At 39.2% G+C, this 24681-nt stretch overlaps 1 protein-coding gene across 2 annotated transcripts; it reads right to left on the bottom strand.

Annotated features, from left to right (window-relative positions):
* Positions 1 to 2873: 2873 nt before the first annotated feature.
* LOC139728700 (retinol dehydrogenase 12-like) lies at positions 2874 to 23652 on the bottom strand. 2 transcript variants are annotated; one of them, XM_071639643.1, is made up of 9 exons: positions 23497 to 23652; positions 14835 to 14988; positions 12342 to 12427; positions 11302 to 11373; positions 9303 to 9444; positions 8192 to 8412; positions 7323 to 7479; positions 4886 to 5012; positions 2874 to 2970 (listed from the first exon to the last, which is right to left on the bottom strand). In XM_071639643.1, the coding sequence occupies exons 2-9, from the start codon at positions 14917 to 14919 to the stop codon at positions 2874 to 2876; spliced, it is 987 nt and encodes a 328-aa protein (XP_071495744.1). In that variant the 5' UTR covers positions 14920 to 14988; positions 23497 to 23652. The 2 variants fall into 2 exon arrangements, with proteins under 2 accessions (XP_071495744.1, XP_071495743.1); XM_071639642.1 differs by lacking the exon at positions 12342 to 12427 and having other exon boundaries at positions 14835 to 14982.
* Between the last annotated feature and the right edge of the window lie 1029 nt (positions 23653 to 24681).

Raw genomic sequence — 24681 nt, 5'->3', positions numbered from 1 at the left:
AAGTGGTTCAAAGGAATATCAGAAAATATTGAAATTTGAAATATAACCTGTAGGCCTATGATGATAATCAGCTGAAAAAATAACCTCTGCTATACAAAGGCTGTAAGAATTGCGGTGTTTTTGTCCTTGGGCTATATGTACAAATGCCACTCACTCTGTAATTGTATAACCAATTTTCTGAATGGTTATTTCTTACACTACTATCTATATGAAGAGTCCCATCGCAATACATTCAATGGCTTAGTGCCTTTTCAAAATATCAAAATATATTCAATGGCTAAGCGCCATTTCAAAATATATTAACGTAAGTTCAACATCGGGAGTTAGAAAGATTTAAAAGGAACTTTTTCCATTGATACCTCACTTTGCAACTGTAAACAATAACAAGGAATATTCTTGAAGTCATGATTGAAATAATACATTATTTTGCTGTCATTTTTCTTTCAGGTTTAATCGCACACGACTCAAGTTAACAGGAATGGCAATAGCTCGATTGCAATGAAACTCTTAATTCTTAGTGTCTGTTTTCATGGCTTAATTTTACGTTTTACCCGAGACTTTGGTCATGTAGCATATAGAACCATGCAAAGCATATTTCATTTTTTTCTTTGAAACTCTGAAAAATTTTCAACATACCCTGTAACATAAACATAGACTCAAAAGGATTATGTCTCGAAATTCAAAAGCGTATATTCAAAAGCGTGCAATAAGAATCATAAACCACGCCGGATATTTTGCCCATACCAATTGTTTTTTCCATCAAAACAGAATTCTGAAAATTTCAGACTTATTTTATTATAATCTCGGAATTTTCATGTATAAACTAACAACTAATGAATTACCATCTGTTTTTATCCACATGTTCAAAAGGAATCGTTCTATCCACTGTTATCCCACTCGCCAGAGTGACGCCTATCACGTTCCCCGTACTCGCACTATTTTTGCAAAGAAGACAATTATATTTACTGGACCCAGATATTGGAATGATCTCCCTCTAGATATCACTTCTTCCTTATCATTATTCACCTTCAAACGCAAATTAAAACAGTTATTACTTAGTGGATACACACTACCAAGCCTTTAGCAACCTTTTTATGCTCCCAGTCTTTTGTCCTTGTTCGCAGCACCAAGTTATTCAAGTGATTTCATGGTACCGATACATCTTTTAATAATATAGCATTTTTGTTATTCAAACACTGCGAGATTTGTATGCAGTCTGGTTTGTGCGATATCTATGTGGTTCATTAGTTTATTACTCATCGATTTTTTGTACTGCTGTAATTTTAGTTGGTCAAGACAAACATATCCGTTCTCCGTGTAAAATTATATGCCTATGAACTCGGGAACCTACAATTTTACAAGCTTTAAAGCTTTTATGTAGGCCCCATCATATTTCTTATACTTACTAGTGACATTTTCATACGATGTGACCATGTACATTTGTGTCAAGTATTCTTTTTCTTTTTCTTCTACAATCAAAAGACATGATTGTATATATTTTGTACTCTTGTTTTGTTGTCAATGATTTTGTAATGTCATCATTGAGAAAATGGAAATATGAAATAAATTTGAACTGAACTGAACTGAAATTGAAATTGTTCACTAATAAAGCCGAATGCCCACTGTGCGACCTGAAGCTGCGAGCTGTATGGGGGCGCCAAGTGTCGCATGGTCTATTTCGTCGACGAAATGACTGATGTCGTGAAATAGGCCATGCGACACTTGGCGCCCCGTACAGGTCGCACCAGCTCGTTGGTTCAGGTCGCACAGAGGGCATTCGGCTTAAATAAAACACCAGCATTCCGGACATTTCACATCAAACAGAGTGTTGCAGTCTCAGGTGAAACAAATGGAATGCGGAAACAGCTAAGAATTCGAGTGTCTCTTGCCGGAAAGAACATAGACTCCACATTTTAGTACAACAAATAATCCACCATATCCTTCCCGTCTGCTATAGCTGTGCAGTGTTCTGCAACGACAGTGGAAAGCGTTGTTGGTGTAATTTTGTGTTTACCTCAGTCCATAAAATGGACATTATTCAGAGTGTTTGACTCTTGCGAGCAATTCAAGAAGGAAATTACCCCAGCAGGTCATGAAATCAGATAAACATTAAACAGTTTATGACATTATTGTGTTGACTTATTGTCATTGTGGTAGTTCTTTTTATGAGGCCAGGAAGGCCTATCTATCCCGCTCAGACGTGCTTCGGATCAATATGTGAAGTTTGCTCTTTTTTTCTTCCGGGTAAAATCATAGGTATAGGCTTGCATGTTGGGCGAAACAACAACAGCAAAAGAATTATGCAAACATTCAATCATCCCGTAAAATATTACTTGTATGTGTTTTCAGTATATATTGAGGCAGAGGAGTTTAGTTTTTCTTTCTACAAAAGCTAGAAGTGTCGAGAGAGAGGGAGAGAGAGAGAGAGAGGGAGATGACAGATACACATACACATAATAGATATATGGAGAGAGAGAATGAACAATAGACAGAGAAGATATATACATACATAGTTTATAGAAGACGTTTCTTGTGCTGTATCATTGTGATACTACGGGCTGGCACATTGATTAATGGCAAGGATTACCTTGCTTCCCCTCCGTATGTGTCCGCATTTAATAGTCAGGTCCATGCTTGAATCGACGATTTCTGAGTTTTACGACGTTATCAACCATTCCTGTAGCGCGTCACTTTAAATTCAACACTATGTTTAAAGTTGTACTCAATTTTGATCAGAAATATATTTGATAACAACAATCAGAACTGCAACATATTAACCTTTACTGAGTTGTTGTACACTGCAGATATCGTCACATAGTTCTATATCAAAGGCACAAGCACACAGTGCCAAAAGAAGCTCCCTAAGTTATTCATCACGTGGTTATCAATTCCTTGAGTGTCTCCTCTGTTACGTAATCCTTCAAACATTCCAGTGAGTATTTCCACAGGATTTCTTGCTTTTCTTTGTTTCTGTGAAAGAAAAGGAAATCATAAAACATCGCATTATTCGCATTGCTGTTTCTTTCTCTACTTTATTCTTTTAATGATGTGAAAACAAATAGCTAAAGATTTACAAACGCAACAGGGCAACATATGCGCAAAATCGGGTAAAAATTAGGGAAGCTATGAATTCTGAGGTTTCGGTAACTTCAATTTTTTTTTTGACATGAATATGCAAATATAATATTATGTAGTGAGTTAATGATGCGATAACCTTAGAAATTGGTAGTTAAAACATTAGATCTTTAAATTTGCAGTTGCTTTGTTTATTATGCCCTGCAGTCAAAAATTCTAATTCATCTCTGTATTTTGAAATTATTCAGGGAGGAATAGCATTATTTTTGACACATTTAAAGATGGAGAATTGATTGATTTTTTATTTTTATTTTTGGAAATGACCATGATAAATTGCATGAGGTGATGTCATCATTAGCTCGACATTGTATTTGCACATTCATATCAACTGTTCGAGGACTGCTTTGTTAAAATTAGCGAATGTTCGAAATTTCATAACTTCTTTATTGTTAATCCAAGTTGGAACGAATTTTCACGGCTGTGGTTTCATAGAATGTTCATTCCAGACTTGTAACTCTTATCGAATCCCCTTTAAGAAAAACAAAGAAGAAGGAAATAACTCTGCTCGGAGACAGCTGTAGCAAAGGAAAAAAAAATAGTATACTAAAATGCAAATCCAAATACTTTTGTTCATTGGACAGAACATAAAGGTTAAAACAATTATAACACTCTTAAAACATCCGAGTCAGAACTGATCCGGAACTTGGTCCGTTGGGGTCACACACCGTTCCGGGTCAGAAATGACAAGGAATGGGGTCAGATATGATCCATTCAGAGTCATGAATTGGGTCAGGGTGACCCCATTCGGGGTCTTCATGACCATATTCCAAGTCATTTTGACCCCAATGGACCCAGTTCCGTGTCAGTTCTGACTCGGGTTTTTTTTTTTTTTTTTTTTAGAGTGAAGGAACGCAGAAGAATTTATAGGTCACAACTGAACAGGATCATAAAAAACGTCGGATTAATGGATATCAAAGTTATATGAACATAAAAGTGAAGAAGCTAGTTTAGCTTCCAACTATAACGTTGAGACCTTAGGAATTCATTGTAAATACCATTCTGTGAATAATTTCTTCTGTCTGGCAAGATTTTGACTTATTCTGTATTCGCAAGATTGTTTATTTTCCTATACCATTTAAATCACCATAACAGCTAAGCTAATTTTATATATTTTATCAGTATTATAACCAGCCTTTCCTATTGTCCAAAGAGAAGGACGAAGCAGATGGAACTCGAATATAAGATACAAAATCTTTTGATATGATTAATATCTCCTTGACAGAAATAAAAGCTTGGTACACGCCTGAACCTTTTGTTGTTTTCCTCAGAATCACCACTGGTGAGATACTTAGCGACATGATGTAATGAACACAACAGTTTAATCTCAAAGATTAAAAAGAATATTTTCACTGCGACCTCTTTCCTCTATGTAACCTCTTTCGCCTATGATAGAATGTGACTCCATGTGGGAAACATATAAAGCTCTATACGATACCGTAGACGTATAGTCAGTAGTATCATACATTATAAAAATAATGGGCTTTAGAATCTCTAATCTGATTTTTCAATCATTATGCCTTGATTTCTACTGAGCAGATTCACACTGAGTCATGCGTCCGGTAAAATCCGAACGTAAAATGTTGTCGGTGTACCGGACACATAATGAGGCAAAATGGCGAATTTCATGTATTTTACGGCCCCAAACATTTTGTATACCGGATGAAGATGCTCAGGCCATTTTCGTGGATCAGTGAAAACTGGATGCTCTCGTTTAACTTTGGAAACTGTCTAAAACCCACACCACGCCTACCGGGCTTGTGACGTCACACTGTGAGGGCGGGAACTCTCGAAGTAGATGGCCGTCTTCCCGTTGTACTCAGGATTAGCCGCAGCGTGCAGTGACGTCAGGGCCCCGGTGAATGGCGTCCTCAAGATTTCTTCAAGAGAATGAAAATCAGCCAAAGATGTTAACATCTTAACAACAAGGGCAATGAATTGGCTCAGTCGGTGGCGCGTCTGCATGCCTCACGATTCTAAGAGCCCGGGTTCGAACCCGAGTCTGGACTGAGCAATGTTGTGTGTAAGCATACCGTCCCCTTTAGCAAGAGGCAAAATATTCTGTCCCTCGGATAGGATATATTAAAATGGAGGTCCCGTGTGTGAGAAAGTCACAACTCATGCACGTAAAAGATCCCGCGTCATTCATTCATCGCAAAGAGCAGGGTGTTTAACCCGACGAAGTGTCCCACCTCACATCCAACCGGACCCCATAGAAGACCAGCAATGAATTGGCTCAGTCGGTGGCGCGTCTGCATGCCTCACGATTCTAAGAGCCCGGGTTCGAACCCGAGTCTGGACTGAGCAATGTTGTGTGTAAGCATACCGTCCCCTTTAGCAAGAGGCAAAATATTCTGTCCCTCGGATAGGATATATTAAAATGGAGGTCCCGTGTGTGAGAAAGTCACAACTCATGCACGTAAAAGATCCCGCGTCATTCATTCATCGCAAAGAGCAGGGTGTTTAACCCGACGAAGTGTCCCACCTCACATCCAACCGGACCCCATAGAAGACCAGCTTAACGAATATAGCTGAATATGGGCTATCTAGCCATCTTCTCAGATGGAAATGAACAAACAAACAAACAAACAAAACATATAAACTTCCTATAGAGGATGGGTTATGTAAATTGCCTGTGACCACAATCATTGAGAGGGCGCCCTATCAGTATTTCGCAGGGGAAGGGGCTAAGCAGATACGCAAGAATATCAGTCTATTTTGCTTATACTTTACTCTAGAGAATCAATGAACATGCTGGTTTATGTTACGAATTACTAACTCAAGATTGTGCAATCATACATACATTAATAATACCACTGGAAATTTTGATTAAATTGCGACTGTATTCAGCATTGATACTTAAAAGTTTGATAATAGACATTACATAAAATCGTGCTCATTCCGTATATATTATAATTATTTTCGACATATTTCATAATTGCATGTCTCGTCATTTTTCGTAATTTGTATATTGTTATAAACGCTTATATTATAACTTTGAAACGTAAACCCACAAGCTTTGCTTTTTAGGAGGTTACTCATTTTACACATCAATATCTCCTCATACTTTTTGTGCAATTTCATTGTAAATTGACTTTTCTATCAAACGTATTCTTAGTGATATTATGGAATATAATACTTATACGAAATATGGAACATGGAACAAGAATTAAAAGAAAACCCACCATTTTATTCTCGACTGGTATACATTTTATTCAACTCTGAAAAAAAAATATTGATCAATACAACATCTCAAGCGGTGAACATTCCATAATCATCATGTGATGAACATCTTAAAAGTTCACACTTGTTTACAAACTTTACTTACACTGCAACCATGCAGCGTCTACAACATAAGTCCTATAAATACTCAAACGTAGAAAATGAGAAAATATAAAATAGAGAAAGTAAAAAAATGCGTTTGCATTTCCTTGCGGGTGTATCTGTGCATATGTTTTTAATATATATATATATATATATATATGTTTGCATAGGACCTACATGTCTATACAGATGATGAAAAAGAACATGTACGCAATTCTGTGTGTTGGCATGTTTACATGTTTGTGTGCGAGCGCGTGATTGTATGATAAGGTAAACCATATCCTATCGTCTGTGATGCTGCTAGCAGGTGGAGAGCTACATATATATTGTACGCAGATCTTAAACATGAGTCCTTTCACGCTCCAAGTCCCGAGATACACTGGTTTATTATATTGTGGGCTGATTTGCCTTCTTCAAAGCTCAACATAATGATCATAATTTGCATGAATTGTATTTACATATTAAAATTAACTAAGAAGACCAATAAAAGTAAAATGAATGGAAGAGGCCGACTAAAATGTAAGAAGTTTATTCACTTAATGAACACAACCTGGATGAAAGTGGTAACAAGCTGAGGTGAGAACTTGGAATGTTGAACAAAAGGATCAGGTGTGGGGTGAAATGGATGAATATAGGAATAGGAAAGGAATGAACATCAATGAAGGTGATGAGAGAGAAATAGAAAAGAGGTCACTGAAATTGAGTGACAGCCTAAAAATCTAAAGAAACTGAAGTAAATAAGGAACTGAGACTGGAAAGAAGGAGATAGCCCACAAAAAAAAATCCACTAAATCAGCTTCGATGTCTTATGCGCTTCAATATGTGTGCATAGGTGTTAACAAAATTGCAGTTTGAAGCAGACTTACTCATCGACTCTCCCGCTCTGAGGAAGAATTTCGTTACGGACGGGATGGGTTGATTCTCACGTTGAAACAGTTTTGTGTCCACGACGCCGGGGTGCAGCGAAAACACGTTGACCCCTGACCCCTCTAGTCGTTCCGCCAATGAGAACATTTGCATAATCTATGCAGAGAAGAATTCATTACAAACTTTTTTTATATAACCTATTCTTTGCTTGGACAGTATAGACTATGCTATGTGATTTTCTATAAACCGCACTCAAAGCCCACAGAGTGTTAAAGGGTTACTTTATCCTATGTTTAAGAAAAATTAATCGAAAGTGATGTCATCACCCTATCTTTGATCTGTGCTTGTTGCTGACATTACCATAGAAAAACATGAATATCGTACTATCTCTTCTGTTCATTCCTACTGCTCTATTCATACATGTCAGTTTGAACTTGAAGTAGAATTTCAACTTCAATCCATTGCTACTGATATATGAAGTGACATCACAATGAAAGTCCATCTTATTTCTCTTCAGTTATGAATCGGAATCACTGTTATTGCATCGTACTAAATCAATCAGACGAAAAAAAAAATCTTTAAAAGCGTTCAAAAAGACAATGAAATGATTTCAACGCAAACGGAAATATCACCTCATATAGAGTTGAGGACAAAAATCAAGATAAATCTAACGAAGGAACACAACTATGGTGACAGTTTTGGCGGATTTAACTTTGATAGACAATAAGATTGCTATTGATATCGGATTAAAACTGCAGTGATATGGGGACAATTTGGAATAACACAAGGGAATTACTTCAGCAAGTTTGAAAGCGAATGCGGCAACAAAAGAGGGAAAAATAGGAGGAAATATGATGATGATATAAACCTGGTAGAGCTTGGAGTTGGAATACCGATCGCCTCTGTCTTTGTTCTTACACTGGATGTCCGTTTCGTTCCAAGAGGAAAAGCGATAGGCCAGTGACGACACCAGAACGACACGTGAGTCGGGCCCAGAGGACTTTAAAACCGGAAGTAAATGAAGTATGAGCAGGAAGTGGGACAGATAGTTCACCTGAAAATGTGCCTCATATCCGTCTGGGGTGAGGTCTGCCATTATAATGGGGAAAACATCGTAGAAAACGACCTCTTAATCTGATACAGTGAAATCACGGTAAGTATATATGACTACATTGTAATTTACTGTAATCAATCATATCACATAATATCTATATCCTCATCTCTTTCTCTCCCTGCCTCCCCCTGTCATATAAATACACGTGTTATGTCAATACATGCATCATATAAGCCTGTAATAGATACATAGTTGTGAAAAAATATTTTAACTGTTGACTTTATCATTATACACACGTAATTCCGTATACTCGTATCATACTCATGAATGATAATTTTTTTCACACGTTGGATACCTCTTTCGTCTTTGGTATTTTTTTCTCTTATCTTTAGGGTGGGATATTGATTGGAACATGCCCTTTCCCATTTTATTCCAGGATTAATACGTACATTAAAACTTACTCTATTGACAGTTTGGATTATTTATTATTTTTTTATTCAATCAAATGAAATTCAAATACGTACATTAAAACTTACTCTATGGACAGTTTGGATTATTTATTATTTTTTTATTCAATCAAATGAAATTCATATTTCATTTGAATTTTGTTTGATTTGAATTTATCTCTTCATGTATGTGCACGTATTTTATGTATGTAGCTATCAGCCTATCTATCAATCGATCCATCTAGCGATCAATCTATCTATCCATTCGTCCATCTTTCTGTCTAGCTATGAATCTCAACGGACCAAAATAGTTTACATCACCCCCTGCCCACTAACGCGAATATAAATACGATTATCCGACTTACATTCAAGGAATTTGACGCAGTGTAAACCTAAAGTAAAGAGCCATTACCAATTTTCTGTAGTCTCTAAAGCAACCCCTCACAAAAAAAAAAAATGATCATTCATTTTTTATTTACCGTCATGCGCCCACATGACTCCAGCATTGCAGACCAGGATGTGCAGTTGGAGATCCTTCGTTTTAAACGCCTCCACAAAGGTCATCGTTGCAGCCAGTGACCCGAGGTCAAGGGTCATGAACTCTAGGTCCAATTCATCCACCTGTCATTAACCAAATAAGGATATTAAGACGAAAACGTCACTTTATAGTATACAGTGCACTCCCGTTACAACAAACATGAGTACATCAAAATTTTCGTTAAAACGAAGTAAAACTCTGAGTCCTACACTTAATCATTGTGCATCTGTAATACTTTTTTGTTCGTTGATAACAAACTGCAACATTACGAAAGGGAAGTTTAGGTCACAAGGACTTCTTTATTAAATGGGAGTTGAATCTATTATGTACCGTATGTCCCCCTCAAAAAAGAAGAAGAAAGAATTACAAGGGTACACTCCTCAACGATAACTTTAAAAATATCGAATCAATCCAAATACGATTTCAGGGTGTGAAACTATAACTAATTGCCCACATCTTACAGAAAACCCCATTCAATTTGCTTCAGTGGTCAAAGAGAAATGAGGAATTTTGTAGAGCATGTCAGGAATCCCTTCCCTTGTAGTTCTGTCTCTAGTGTTCACACATTATTATGCCGTTCCAAGAGCATTCAAGTTCTAAACTTGGAAAAGTCATACTCATGACATGCTTTACAACAATCCGCACTTCCTTATGACCACTTAACCAAGGTGAATGGGATTTTCCGCAAAATAGAGATAAGATGTTATGTTTAAAGACCCTGAAGTAGCATTGTAGACGGTTTAATCATATTGGGTGTTATCAATGTGAAAATCCGATTGCATTTTTCGGGGGGGGGGGGACGTAATGTGTTATTGGACAATGGAAGAACTGCTACTTCAGAAACTAGTATTGTTGAAAATATTCTCTCAGATATTAATCGTATAATAAAAAGACATAACATCGTATCGTACATGTGGTATACTGGGCCATCACCTGCTCGTTTACATTAAATGTAAAGACAAGCATACTATGAATTTACTGACATTGAAAAGTTAGTGATAATTTAGGCCCAAAAGGGATAAATAGAATAGAAAAGTCTTTAAATAATTAACCATTGCATTATGTGTTCGACTATAAAGAATTTAAATGTCTACACACAAATCTTCATTACATCCACACACTGGGAAGACTAGGCCAATATACAATGTGTTATTCCTGTCCTACGTTGTGGTGTGGTGTAACATATTTGTGGAAGGTTAATAGGCACAGTTCGGACGAATTATTACATGTACAATATGGCCCGAATTCACGAAGATAGTACAAACCACGGACGACGGACAAAAAGACCGTAGTTTTGTTTGGGGCGCCAAGTGTCGCATGGCCTATTTAGTTACGAAATCAGTCATTTCGTTGACGAAATGTTAACATTTTGTAACGAGATTGGCCATGCGACACTTGGCGCCCCATACAAAACCACGGTCTTTGACTATGGTTTAAACCATGGAAAAAGATTGTCCCACCTTCGTGAATTCGGGCCTATGAGTATGTGATATGTTTCGTGTTTGTCTATTCGAGACTGATCTGTTGTAAATCTAGATTTTCAAGGATCACCCCCTTGTGAAAAAGGCTATGCATTAGTGTTCAATTCTCCAACGAATGTCATTTAAGATATTGCTGATTGATAAGCCTACAAGACAACCATTGGTGGGGTTCCTATCTGTTACTGAACCACTCACAAACACACTCAAAATCTGCGCTCCTCTGAAAACACCCATCTTCTATGAATCCAAACATGTACAAGAAAAATAACACTCAGAGGCCGAGCCATTAGAAAGCAGGAAACCCCCAAATGCATAGCATTCTTTAAATTAAGACAAAACACTTCAAAAAAAATTACTGTACATTACTGTTAAGCATACTAGAAGTGCTTTCAGCGAAAGAAAAAAAAAATTTCATAGGTTGTACGCTTTATGTAAAGAACATTATTATTCAATTAATACCTTAATGTGCACCTTAGCCTTTGCCTTGTCTGCCTTCTCTTCATTGTGTTCCGTCCTCATTCGTTCCATTGCCTGGAGGGATGTTGACGAGAAAAACGAAAGCAAAACACTACATGTAAACATCCAACATGATTGAGAGAAAAAAAAAACATAACAGCGGCTGAATACAGGCTGCCGGCAAGAAAACAATATCTAAAGATCCTTCGAATTGTGAGCGATAGATTAAGAAATAGGTTCGTAGCAAAGGCGAAAATTTTCTCCTCTCCACTGTTACTCGGGAAAAAGCTCTTTGGTTCGTAGGCAAAAGAAGCTTGAGACAAAGATCATTGCGTTGAATCTCCTAATCCTGAAAGCCCTTTTCAGACATGCTGTTGGGACCTTTTCTTTCTGTTAGAAATAAGAAGTTTGCTGTAATCGGACATCGGTATCAAAAAGCTCCACGACCATGCTTCCAAAGGATAGAAATTGTTATACAGGCCTGAGCAGACTGCACATAGAATTACGAGTATTATAAAACCTCAAGGCGAACAATGTTCCCGCTAAAAACCTATCACCTTAAAATTCCTTCGACTTTTCGTTCTTCTCAAAGCTTTCATTCAGATATCAGTCTGAGTACATACTATAGTCTCCGCATATTCGGGTGCCGCACAATCGGGCACTCCACTTTGATAATCGGATAAGAAATGATCTGAACGACTTTACCCTATATTAAGCAGAGACTGAGTACTGGTTTAAAGAAAGTCTAAAGGGTGAAGGGTTGGGACGTTGTTATGTTGTTATCAAGTTTTGGGCGTTTTTCGCCCTATCTGATAATGCAATCCATGCAGAAACGTTGTTATTACTCTTCACACCTTTCGGTTAGCCTATCAAACAAACACTCCTCTTGTGTTTCATTGGTATGATTTTAATCTCTTATTGGCCTTGAACCCTCATGCCGATGATCATTTCCTCGATCAGATTGTGTTTTATTTACTCATTGTATTTTCCCAATACTAGTATTGTATTTCGTGATTATATTTTTTTTTGTGATCGATGCTTACCTCGTTAGCCTTGCTTTCAGACCTACAAGCAATGATGACCTTTGACCCTAGTTGAGCTAAAGCCTTCGCTGTTTCGTAGCCTATTCCTGAAATTGAGTAGAAAAAACAAACACACAACATATTTTGCAAGCTTATGAATTACATACTTTTGCACGAGTTTGTAATGATACTCCAGTACATATACAACAATTTACTGCACTATTTTTCCTTCTCCTTCTCTTCTCATGCACACATATGATACTCTATGCCTAAACGGAAATGAGAAGAAAATGAAATTAAATATCACATATCATTTGCAGCCATGTCCAATTGTATAGCACGTGTATATGCGCCTACGTATGTGAAATGTGGATATGTGTTGTGTGTGTAAAAAAAAAAAAAATCGCTATACGTTTATATACATACGAGTACGTTCAAAAAGAATTATTTAGGTGTATTCCTTGTTGGGAGGTATATTATGTATAATACGTGTATATATATATATATATATATATATATATAATTTATATAATATACATATCTATCAACGTGTAAACTGCAAGTCATTGCCCGTCACACATATACCCAATAATGTAGCACCACCCACGTACGAGGCCAAGCCCGTTTCTCGTTATATACTATATAATATGTATGAAATATATATATCATATATATATATGTATATATATATATATAATGTATATATATATATATATATATATATATATATATATATTATGGATATCTGTATGCTTATGTGTTAAGTTGGGTATTCAGGAAGAATGATTCAAGTGTATAGGTCTACTCGACAGGAAATATCATGTTTCGTCCTTTCATTTTGTTAATTCAATCATTCGAGTGGAATATAAAAGAACGAATAAGATCGAAATAAAACACCAAGTTGAAGAAAAAAAGTGTAGAAGTGGCTGTACGGTGTGTAATACCGCCGAGGGAAATTTACCGTGGCAACATCTTCATACCCACTGCATCCGGCTTTCCCGTACAGCTTCCCTGTAAACCTCACACGTTTATGCACACGGGATTCGTCGTTTAAACATGAGACTACGGGGGGGGGGGGGGGGGGGGGGGGAATATTTCTTTGGTGAGGATCAGGTAGGTGACTCCGGTAGCCAAAGATATGGGGTCATCCCACTAGACCAACACCAACGGGTTATACAGCCCTCGAGGTCGACATTGACAACAGGTCCTTGAGTCATACAGCTCACGAGTCATACAGCCCAGGAGTTCGACACTAGGTAAAAGAGCCCACGAGTTCAACAGATACAACGCGGAGCTTAATGTGTCTCTCTCGTTGGCCTTGTTAGCTTAGTGTCGAACTGTATGACTCGTGAGTTGTATATTTCATGGGCTGTATGACTTGTGAGCTGTATGACTTGGGGGCTGTATGACACGTGGGCTGTATGACTCGTGACATGCACCCGATTATGAGTAAAGGCAACGTGGTCACGGAATATTGCAGTCAGTTCCCATAATACATTTTAGCTCATCATTATCCGGAGACTTTAGAGGGTCCAGGCTGTGTGATGCTCTGACATAGGTCTAAAGGGGAAGTCCATCCTAAAAAAAACAACACTTAGTTCTTGTGAAAAGAAGCAGAAAAACTTGAGGAAGCCGATAGTGAAAGTTTGAACAAATGGTGATCAAAATTAAGAAAAGTAGGATGTTTCGAAGAAAGAGATTAAGATGTTTTTGTGTGTATAAGCCTACTTAAATATAGGTCTATGAAGATTAGATATTAGTACAAAATTCGTAACGGGATTCCCAAATGTACAATGCAAAAAGTTCGGTGTTGAATATGAAACACCGAGCTGGTGTTAAATTTCCGGGGCTCTTTTATAGTGTTAGATTTACAACTCCGAGTGTCATTTAAAAATACCGAATTGTGTTTTTGAATAGCTCCTTGGATACTATTCTTGTTGTTGATTTTGAACCTCAACAAGACGATCAAGAATTTTCCGATAAAGTACTTGATTTTTGAAAAAAAGCGTGAACGCCTTTACACCATAGTAACACCAGTTGATGTGGTCTCATATTGAAGCTGGATGGGTGTTATACCATTGACATTAACACCAGCAATATCAAATCAACACCATGCGGTGTCATTGTTGACTTAACACCTGCGCAGTGTCAAAATATCACTAGCTACAGTGTCAATTCAACACCACGAAGTGTCAGGTGAACACTTCAACACAATCACAATATACTTCCTACACCTGTGGGTGTGGTCCTCTATTGACCCTTGATCGGTGTTAGATTTAACACCCATGGTGTTCACTCTAACACCGATGTTTTTGCATGTATTTGAATCGGGCCAGCCTTCTGGATTGCATGGTACCCCATGATACCGAGGCGTTAAAGTTTCCGGAGTGAAGAAGGCTGCGGTGTGTAACCCCTTGCCAATGAATCAAACGTGCACAAATTTAACACACATTATATCTATTGTAAGCTTACTAGGAAATAAACAAGGTGCACAGAGGATCAATATTGACTTACCCGTGTTTGCTCCGGTAACGATCGAGGTTTTCCCGCTAAGGTCTACCTCCGGAAGCGGTGGCTGTGTTCCTAACCGTGACCCCATGATGACCACTCAAGGTCTTCCAAACAAATATGATCAGCGCGTTTGGGAGTAATTAAGCTTAATCTGTCACTGAAATCGAGAAAAAAAGAAAAACAAAACAAAACAAAACCAATCATACCAGTAAACTTTGCCTATCAAACTTTTTTTCTTTTGTCTCAGTCTGCTGTGTCATTATGAATACAATATAATTATTGTAATGATTTTGTCTACCCGTGTCTATAATCAACGTATCAATTAATGTGTGTTTCGTTTCCTACAGCCAAGTAAGGCGTACGTCCTGTTTTATTTACCTGCTCCCACCAGTTAGGTTTCTTAAGCAAGAATCCACTCGATCAGCATTCATTACTCTTAAAACATCCGAGTCAGAACTGACCCGGAACTGGGTCCGTTGGGGTCACACACAGTTCCGGGTCAGAAATGACGAGGAATGGGTTCAGATATGACCCATTCAGAGTCATGAATTGGGTCAGGGTGACCCCATTTGGGGTCTTCAATCGTCTTCAATCGTCTTCAATCGTCTATACCCCGTACACACTTTCGTGTGCGCACACACTGCACACCCTGGGTTGGTACATTATCTTGAGAGGGGTGTCTCTATACCAATTTTGTCACATTACCCCCAACCAAGTTTGAAACGTCCCCGTTTCAAAGAAATACAAAAATTATTAAAGACAAAATTGAGTATATGAATATAAGAACGACCCAAGTCCAATTTTTGGCCAAATTCAGTTTGACATGGGAAATTGTAGCTTGTGCATGGACTCATCTTGTGTACAAATGATAAATCCTAATTACCCCCGGAAGTGCCTGAAATAAATGAGTTAAATCTTATATGAATGTAAGAATGAAGGACTTGGGTCATTCTTACATTCATATTATAGCGCCCTCTCTCGTCCTTCTCTCATCTCTATAGCAGAATTTCATGTATATGAATCAAAGAACGACCCAAGTCCATATGAATCAAAGAACGACCCAAGTCCATCACACAAAATGGCGTCTCCACAATTAATGTTAATGTTAATTGTCATAATGATATATGTTCTAATTTGTATATACAATGTTGCCTTCCCATCACAGTTAAATAGAATATTATTGGACAAACAAAAAAGATATGAAGTTTTTTTTTAGTTTACTCGAAATGGTCTTCCATGGACTTGGGTCGTTCTTATATTCATATACTCAATTGAGAACGTGTGAGAACGTTATACGGAACAAAAGGGAAGAAAACAAAAGGCTATTTATGTCTCCTTTCTTCCACACTTCTTATCTGTAAACTGATAAGTAAAAGTTATATAATCTATACCATCTCCAAAATCGACGAATATAATGGCAAGTACTCTGAGGCTTAAAATGTCTTTGGCAAGGTTTCTAAACTTATATCATCGTGCATTAAAAGTTACACTTATAAGGCACCAAATAATACAAAAGCATTGGCAGTTTTGAAAAACAAATACAGGTGTCGTGCAGCATATAACCTGAACGTGTAATAGACGATAGCATATATTATAACATACACAGACACAAACATTATCCATTTCTATATTTCTATAGAAAGGTACTGACATGCAAATCAATACGAAGGGCAATTTCCTTCATCTCGTTCCTCTTCGAATACAATTCCTGTTACATTATACGTACGATTGATTACATGAAAAAGAGGTAATAAGCAAAAGTAGGTATAACTACTCATGTTACTTATTAAACAACACAATGACAACAGAAACTCGAACTCATCTATTTACATAATGAAGACAGCAATTATGAACATCTGAAGTAACATGTCTCTTAATCTTAATACTGTCGCGGTTACAAAGTTGAATGTTTAGTAAACCTTTACGGCAAGTAGCATCTGTTATTGCATTTTTTTTCGATTGTCATAACAACCAAAGGCAAGATCAAGTTCACAGATTACCTAAATGAAATATTTCACTTCAATTTGTTATAAAAATAGGCAAAATGCCGTACTTTCCATGCAAAGATATACCGCAAGCGGTCTATCAGTCTTACAGCGGAAAAATACAATTAAATCATCATAAGCTGCAAATGAACTTTGGTCATAGAGTTTTGTGTACTGTATAATGGCGTAAATTGAATACCATGGTTTGAATCACACACTGTGTCAGTAAGGTGAATTGCCTGCGTTTACTGTCGAGGAATGCGTCCCAACAGCATAACACCTTAATCTTAAATATATCAAAACACAGTATAATATCATATTTGGTCTCTTTCACGGAAAACAACATCAAGGTTTTTAAAGCGAAATCACATATAAATTTAATCATATCAAAACAAGCAAAATGCTGAAGTATACATTAACATACTTCATTCATTAACCTAAAATTTATACAAAATAAGTGATAATGTCTATTTCCTTGTCACTATAGCCTCCTTTGGCAAAAGTCATTCATATAGTACCTATCACACTTGGATAGTCGTACCAGTATATTGATATAACATATACGCATGAATACAATTTTATTTGTTTCTTCTTCTTCTTTTTTTCTCTTCATGATCGTATGTAATGATAATGAAACAAAAGCACTCTTGATTAATTTACCTACCTCATCAAGCATTGTTTGTGCTTATCTTCCTTGAAATATTAAGAAATGTATTACCAACTGATTGCTGACCTTATCACTATATGCAACCAAGAAAACAAGAAAATATTCCCTTAATCTTTCATTCCATAATTGCATGGGACTGACTTATCCCAGTCGGCTGGTACATATACTGGATATGTATGAGTTGTTTCAAATCGCTTAATACAAATATTGCCAGAAAAATACTTGATCGTTTTGTGTTCGAAAATGGATACTAAAATTTTATTCTCACACGCATTTTCATCGGCTTTCCCGTTGTCATGGCGATCATCTAGTTCTGGCGAGGAATCTGTACCTGGTATTTGGTTGCTGGTTGAGTCGTCGACGGTGGGCTTGGGTAGGGCTGGTGGTGGGGAACCATCCTCATCGGAAGAGCTGCCTGAGTCTGGTTCCACACTACTTAATTCGTGAAGCATCATTGCTAGGGGTTTTCCCGTCAGTGGTGGCGACGTCGAAATGGGGGAGCAGTCCACAGAGATTGATACCGGGCTGTTCTGTTTCTCACTTGGCAATCTGGTGGTGGTTGGTCGTTGCGTCCGCCGTGGTGATTGGGGGGACCTGCTCCTGCCTCGGCTGTGGAGACCTTCATGCACATGGTGGATGTGCCTCCTTAGATTACTGGACTTAGTTGATGAATAATTACATTGACGGCAGTCATATCCACCCTTATTATGGTGGCTTTGCCGCAAATGACGATACAAATCCTCCCTGTTCCGGCACACTTTATCGCATTTGCGACAGGTAATCACCCTCCCGATGTGGCGGCGATCATTATAGTCAGCCATCTGACAGGGATAAAGAAATAATAATTCCTTCCAGTCACTAGCCAGTCACTGCAAAGGCTTTAACCTACTATTTTACAAAATCTATTTTGCACATAGCTCACATTACTGGTCTACGTTCGTATTAAAATATTCCGGCCTTCTTCTGAGGCGTTTTGGATAGCGACGATTTTCATCAACATTGCCATTGTTCGGTTGGGAAGGAGCGTGAGAGGGAATGTCGACTGTATTTGATGGCAACAGTTCTGGAATCTCATTGGCCTCTGGAATCTCATTGGCCTCTGGAATCTCAGTGGCAGCGTCCAGCTCATGTTGGGGTGATGACGCTGACCTGTCTTCGTCTCTTTCAGTGGCGGATTGAGGCCTTTCCAAAGTCCATGCAGTCAGTTTCTCACCTTCATATGGTTTGAGTCGGTCGCTGTGAACCACTAAAGGTTTTGCTCGTGGGGAGGATTGTATACGAAAAACTACATCAGATAACTGAGTAATTATCAGAAATGGACCTTTCCAGCGCAGTTGTAGCTTAGGTGAAACACCTTTTCTTTTGGAAGGATCGTACAGCCAAACAAATTCACCCTCCTTTAGTCCAGGGGAGTTGGTTCTTCGGTCATAGTTTCTTTTCTGACGCACTGCACTTTTGCCCGTGCATGCTTCTGCACGGTCATGAGCTCTCTTCATTCGTCTGCGCAGTGCAGCTGCATAATCCTCTGGTTCCTCTTCATCCTCATCTCCCACTGTGATGGTGGTGAGGTCGATGGGAAATCTTGCTTCCCTTCCCAACATAATCATGTTGGGGCTCTCACCGGTTGTTTCATGAGGCCGAGAACGGTACGCAGATGTTGCATAAGGCAGTTGCACATCCCATGTTCTCTGAGAGTAGTCTGCTCGATTGAGATTGCTAGCATGTTGACCAGAGTGCGATTAAAGCGTTCAATCATGCCATCAGATTTGGGGTTATACACCGTTGTGCGGTGAGCCCGAACGACATCACCTTCCACTTATACAGTCCATTTCGTACAATGAATGATGTCTTGTCTTGTGCATCTGGGTCTAGCGCTACCTGCCAGTACCCTGCAGGTAGGTCAAGTGTAGAGAACCACTTGGCGGAGCCTAATGCATCCAATGTTTCGTCTATTCGGGGTATAGGATAGTCGTCTTTGATCGTCACTTCGTTCAAATCGCGGTAGTCGACACACAACCTTTTTGATCCATCCTTCTTCTTTACTAGTACGATGTTCGCTGCCCAAGGACTCTCTGATGGCTCAATCACGCCACGGTCTAACAGGTCTTGCACTTGTCTTTCTATTTCCTACTGGTTGCACAGCGGGAACCTCCTTGGTTTCTGTTTCACTGGCTTTGCGTCCCACGTTTTGATACTGTGTTGCACAATGTCCGTGCGACCGATGTCCTGACTGTTCTTTGAGAACACGTCTGCATTCTCCACAAGACACATTTTCACTTGCTGATGGTATTGTGGATCTAAATTTTCGATACTTCGCTCATAGAGGTCCTGTACATGGGGAGGAAGTTCATCAGAGTCACAGCCTTGGGTTTGCACATGTTCCACATCCGCAGATCATTCCAACTGTAAGTCCTTCTTGGACTTCACACGTTGAGTCCCCGGGATTGAAAACTCTTACCGGAATGACATCTTTCCCTGCATCCACCAGGGTCCTGCCAATTATCACTCCCTTCGATGCGACTTCTCCACCATTCTCCAATGGTTCAATAACAGCCGTTCCTGCCATATTCAAACCTTTATCAATTATCCGTCCAGGGACAATGGCCTCATGTCCTGCAGGGATGGTTGTGGTGCTTGCCACTTTGACTCGTGCAACAAAGGTTTCGCCTCTCTGCGTGGTGCATTGTATCTCTTCACCGTGTATTTGAAGGATGCGTCGATTGAAGTCCAAGATACCTTGAGATGGAAGGAGGAAATCCATCCCCAGGATTCCTTCGCTCTTAATGTCTGCAAATAACACTTTGACTGATTGGATCGTTGTTCCGATTCTGATATCTACCCATGCAGAACCCAAAACATGTAGTGCACTCCCATCCACTTGCTGGATTCTTCCTGTGAATGGAAAAAGCTCTGGCTGGCATTTCTTGTCCATTTGATAGTAAATGCAGGCACTTATGATAGTGTCTGTAGAACCGGTATCAATCAAGAACCTGCATTTCGTTGACCTTATTGTTCCGCTGACATACAATCCCTGCTTTGCACCAGACACTATGTTTGGGATCATGTTACTTGGATCTTTGTTTATTGGTTGTTTTCCTTTGTTGGGTTTGTTTTCTGCTGGCCCTGAGGGTTTTCTAGCCTGCCATCGGGCCTCCCGGCGGGCTGTTCTCCGTTTCCCTGTGTCTTGTCTATTCTTTTCTTATGAGGACAGTAGCAAATGAGATGCCCTATCTCTCCACACTTAAAGCATCTCCTCCCTTCTCCCCACTGGAGGTTATCCGACTTTCCGTTTAGTAGAAGGGGAGGGTGGCTGCTTGGTTCCTGCCCTCTTCTGTGGGGCGTTCAAGTTCACATTGGCAAACAATCCCATTATTTGATCTTGCATGCGATTCATCCGCTGCATCATCATCTCCTCCAATTGCTGAAGGTGTACATCTTCCTCATTTCCCAGGCCTCGGGTATATCTTCCAGACCTGAGACGCTCGTTCCTCCTTTGCATTTCAATCCTTTCAAAATTCTCAGTTTCAAGCGCTGCTTGGATGGCTTCATCTAAATTAGATGACTTAGTGTAGGGATTTGTTCAGGGTTTTTGTTTCGGATAAGTTAGGTTATAGGTCTTTTTGTCTTAGTTTCTTTGTTTCATCCATTTTCAATGCTTATCAGTCTATCGATCATATAATTTCTTGTATTACGTGTGGGGGGAATGCAGCCTACAAGCTCAGCTTTTTAGCATTCCTCCCCATTTCCAACATTTTCCTATACCTACAAGTTTTCTGTAAATTTATCCTTTACTTTGTGTGATGAAATTTATGCACTGTATTCAATTTTTGTAATATATTTATATGTTTTTGTTGGAAATGAAAAATAAATGAATGAATGAATGAATGAATGGTCGCGCTCTGTGGATTCCTTCGCGGATTGTTTGACTTTCCACCGCGTCAATATAGTGGTTTCTCTCCAACCTTTCTGTCGAGTTTGCTGGAAGTTCTGGGTATGCTTTTATGGCAAGTTCATGTATTGCCTATCCCAGTTCTTGCAAGGTTTCTCTTGCGCCTTGCCTTCGATGTCTTAGTTCGGCTAAGAAATTCTCGGCTTGCTGACCTGTGCCAAATCTGCGACCCAGTATTCGCAGCAACTCATGGTATGAACATCTCACTCTACTGTCCACACCACTAACACATCGGAGAGCCTCGCCCTGCAGACTTGCCATCAAAAATGAGGCTGCCTCGAAATCATTCCATCCATTCACTTCCTTTTACGCTTCGAAGTGATGTTGGTAATCCATCCATGCCGCTTTTCCGTTGTACCTATCTGGTACCAAGAGAGGTCACTGTGGTTTAACATGTCCTTGCATGCCATGTGGAGCATGTGACATCATGGCCGACATTGGGTGCGGATTGAATTCTGGTAGCATTGATTTGTTCAGGTCCAATTGCGCTACATGCAAATCCTGGAGAGTCGATGAAATAGGGAACTGCTGTTGCTGTGGTGCAAAATTAACATTCCTACCCATTGGAACTGTCGACGCATTTGAATCAAGTCCAACAGTTTCTCTTTGAGCATTGGGAGTACCAGGTACATTGAATCTAACCTCAGAGTCCGTGTCATGACACTGGACCTGTGTCAACGTGTCAGGCCTTCGTGGACTTCCCACGGTTCCTCCTGAACACTCTGGGTTCATTTCAGTACCACCTTTCCTTCCCAACTCCTCCTGAGCTTGCACTTTCTACCACTCCAGCAGTTCTTTTTCAAGTCGACACTGATCTTTTCTTTTAGTTCAGCCAATTCCCTCTCAAGCTCCTCCATATGCCCCGTTTTCTTGTCAATGTTTGTTTCAATTCATATGAACTTTACAACATGTATAGCTTTGAAACACATCAAGCAAGTAAATTATTGGCTATCACACAGTGTCCACTTTTACCGACTTACATTGATAAACGCATTTTGGCATCCATCCAATAATCGAAACATATATCAACACTTCCAAATTCATTGGTGTCCATGAGGGGATTTAGCGCACCACACTTTGCACACTACTCACTAGATAACAAGCTGTCAGTAATTAGATTCTGTAAACCAAAATTGAAAATCAAGCTTGCGCAATGAGCTAGCAAATCGAGCTCATAATTCCAGCTCCCTATTTCAGCTCGCAAATCAAGCTGACAAATTGAGCTCGCAAATTGAGCTCGCAAATTGAGCTCGCAAATTGAGCTCGCAAGTCGAACTCCTTGATCAAGCTCACAAATCGAGCTCACAAATTGAGCTTGTCAAAACGAGCAGACAAATTGAGCTTGCATATTGAGCTTTGCCATCCAGCTCACAAATTGAGCCAGCTCAAATTTTGAGCTATAGGATCCTGCTCACAATTTGAGCTGCAAAATGAACTCACAATTTGAGCTGCGAAATGAGCTCATAATTTGAGCTGTGAAATGAGCTCACAATTTGAGCTGCAAAATGAGCTCACGGTTTGAGCTGCAAAATGAGATCACAATTGGAGCTGCGAAATGAGCTTACCATTTGAGCTAATCCCTCCAGCTCACAAATTGAGCTGCCAAATGAGCTCACAAATTATCACTCTTGCACTTTGAGCTATTCAAATGAGTTAGCTCACAAACCGAGCTCTGACGCTGGGGTAGCTCACTCTACACACCGCTTGTGATATTGCATCAATTAGAGCCATCTATAGGCATCTTTCAGAGCACTTTGCTTCACTTCTGAGCACTTCCAATTCCATATCATATCCTGGTCGAGATGAGCTGAGGTATATCAGTAATGTATCAAGATCCCACCGCTGCCACCATTTGTAGCGAATTTTGGCCTTACGGGGTTGATTGTAGGCTCGTTTTCACAAAAATATATTGTGATCTTGCACATTACCATCACACCCTCACTCTGCACTCCGCACATCACTAACCATAAACACCCATCACAAACATCGCACAGCAGACAATCAGCGACAGTGCTTACAACTACAAAGTTGACATCAAAGACTGAGTCATGGAGAATAACATACCGTTACTGTGTGTTTATTAAGCAGAGCCTGTGCAGTCGTCCTCCGAGAAGGCGGTATTACAAGCAAAGATACAAGCAATGTGTGCGATAGCAAGCCAAGCCACCAGAAAGTTTGGAAAACATATCTCCCAAACAGCTCTATCTACACCCCAGGGCAGAGCCCTTCTCCCTACAGCTCTTTGGCTATCTACTTTCACTATCTACTACTCTAACTCTAACTCTCCAACTATCTATCTAACTCTTCCCTCTCCGAGCAGGGTCCTTTTACACCGGTCCTCTTGCACTTAGACCTTTGTACCCGCTGCGTGTGTCCCTTGACATCGTCTATACCCCGTACACACTTTCGTGTGCACACACACTGCACACCCTGGGTTGGTACATTATCTTGAGAGGGGTGTCTCTATACCAATTTTGTCACAATACGTCTTATTACATTAAAGGGGCTGTACAGTACTGGTTGAGGTGGGGATTCATGTTTTTTACATTCCTATTAAAGTGAGATAACGAGAAACCTCTTATGAAATATGAAAGAGTATGTAATTTTAAGAAGGATTCAACGTTTATTTGATGAAAATTGGTTTTCACATGGATGAGATATCAAAAAACGTGATAATAATAAAAGACTACAGGCTACGCCTTTTATTAGGATCTCTTTGTTTCACCTTGTTTATGGAGATCTCAGTAATTTCAAAACCGATTTTCATCAAATAAACTTTTGATGCCCCTTTAGAATTGCATGCTCTTTGACATCTCATAGAGTGGTTTCTAAATATCCCGCAAAGCTAAATCCTCACCGCGACCTGAACTGTACACATCCTTTAATAATATCATTCTTTGATACGTCTGTCAGTCTGTAATGCAATTCAGCAATGGAAGGCTTGCCTCGTATGAGGAAAATAAACATAATTTCCTCTCCATATCTTCTGTGTTCTAGCAGAGTATTATTTTCAAGATTATAAGGCTGCGATGAATTGATAATACATCTGTACCTGTACACATAATACATCGGTAAATTAGCCAGCTCACACATCTTCAACACACGCGTCACGTGTACGATTTTGTGTACACACACAGATACACACCCATCCATCCTAGCCATAAACAAGATTACGTACCGTACTCTGTGTATACCAAGCGGCGGCTACGGATGCAGCTGCAGCTTCTACCCGCAAAGAGAAGCTGTAAT

The sequence above is a fragment of the Diadema antillarum genome, unplaced genomic scaffold (assembly GCF_040938485.1).
Source record: "Diadema antillarum isolate AM-2024a unplaced genomic scaffold, OU_Dant_1.0 seq00000193_RagTag, whole genome shotgun sequence".
Lineage (NCBI taxonomy): Eukaryota > Metazoa > Echinodermata > Echinoidea > Diadematoida > Diadematidae > Diadema > Diadema antillarum.
Note: the sequence above shows the minus strand (reverse complement) of the source record. Positions and strands in the feature narration are given on the sequence as shown.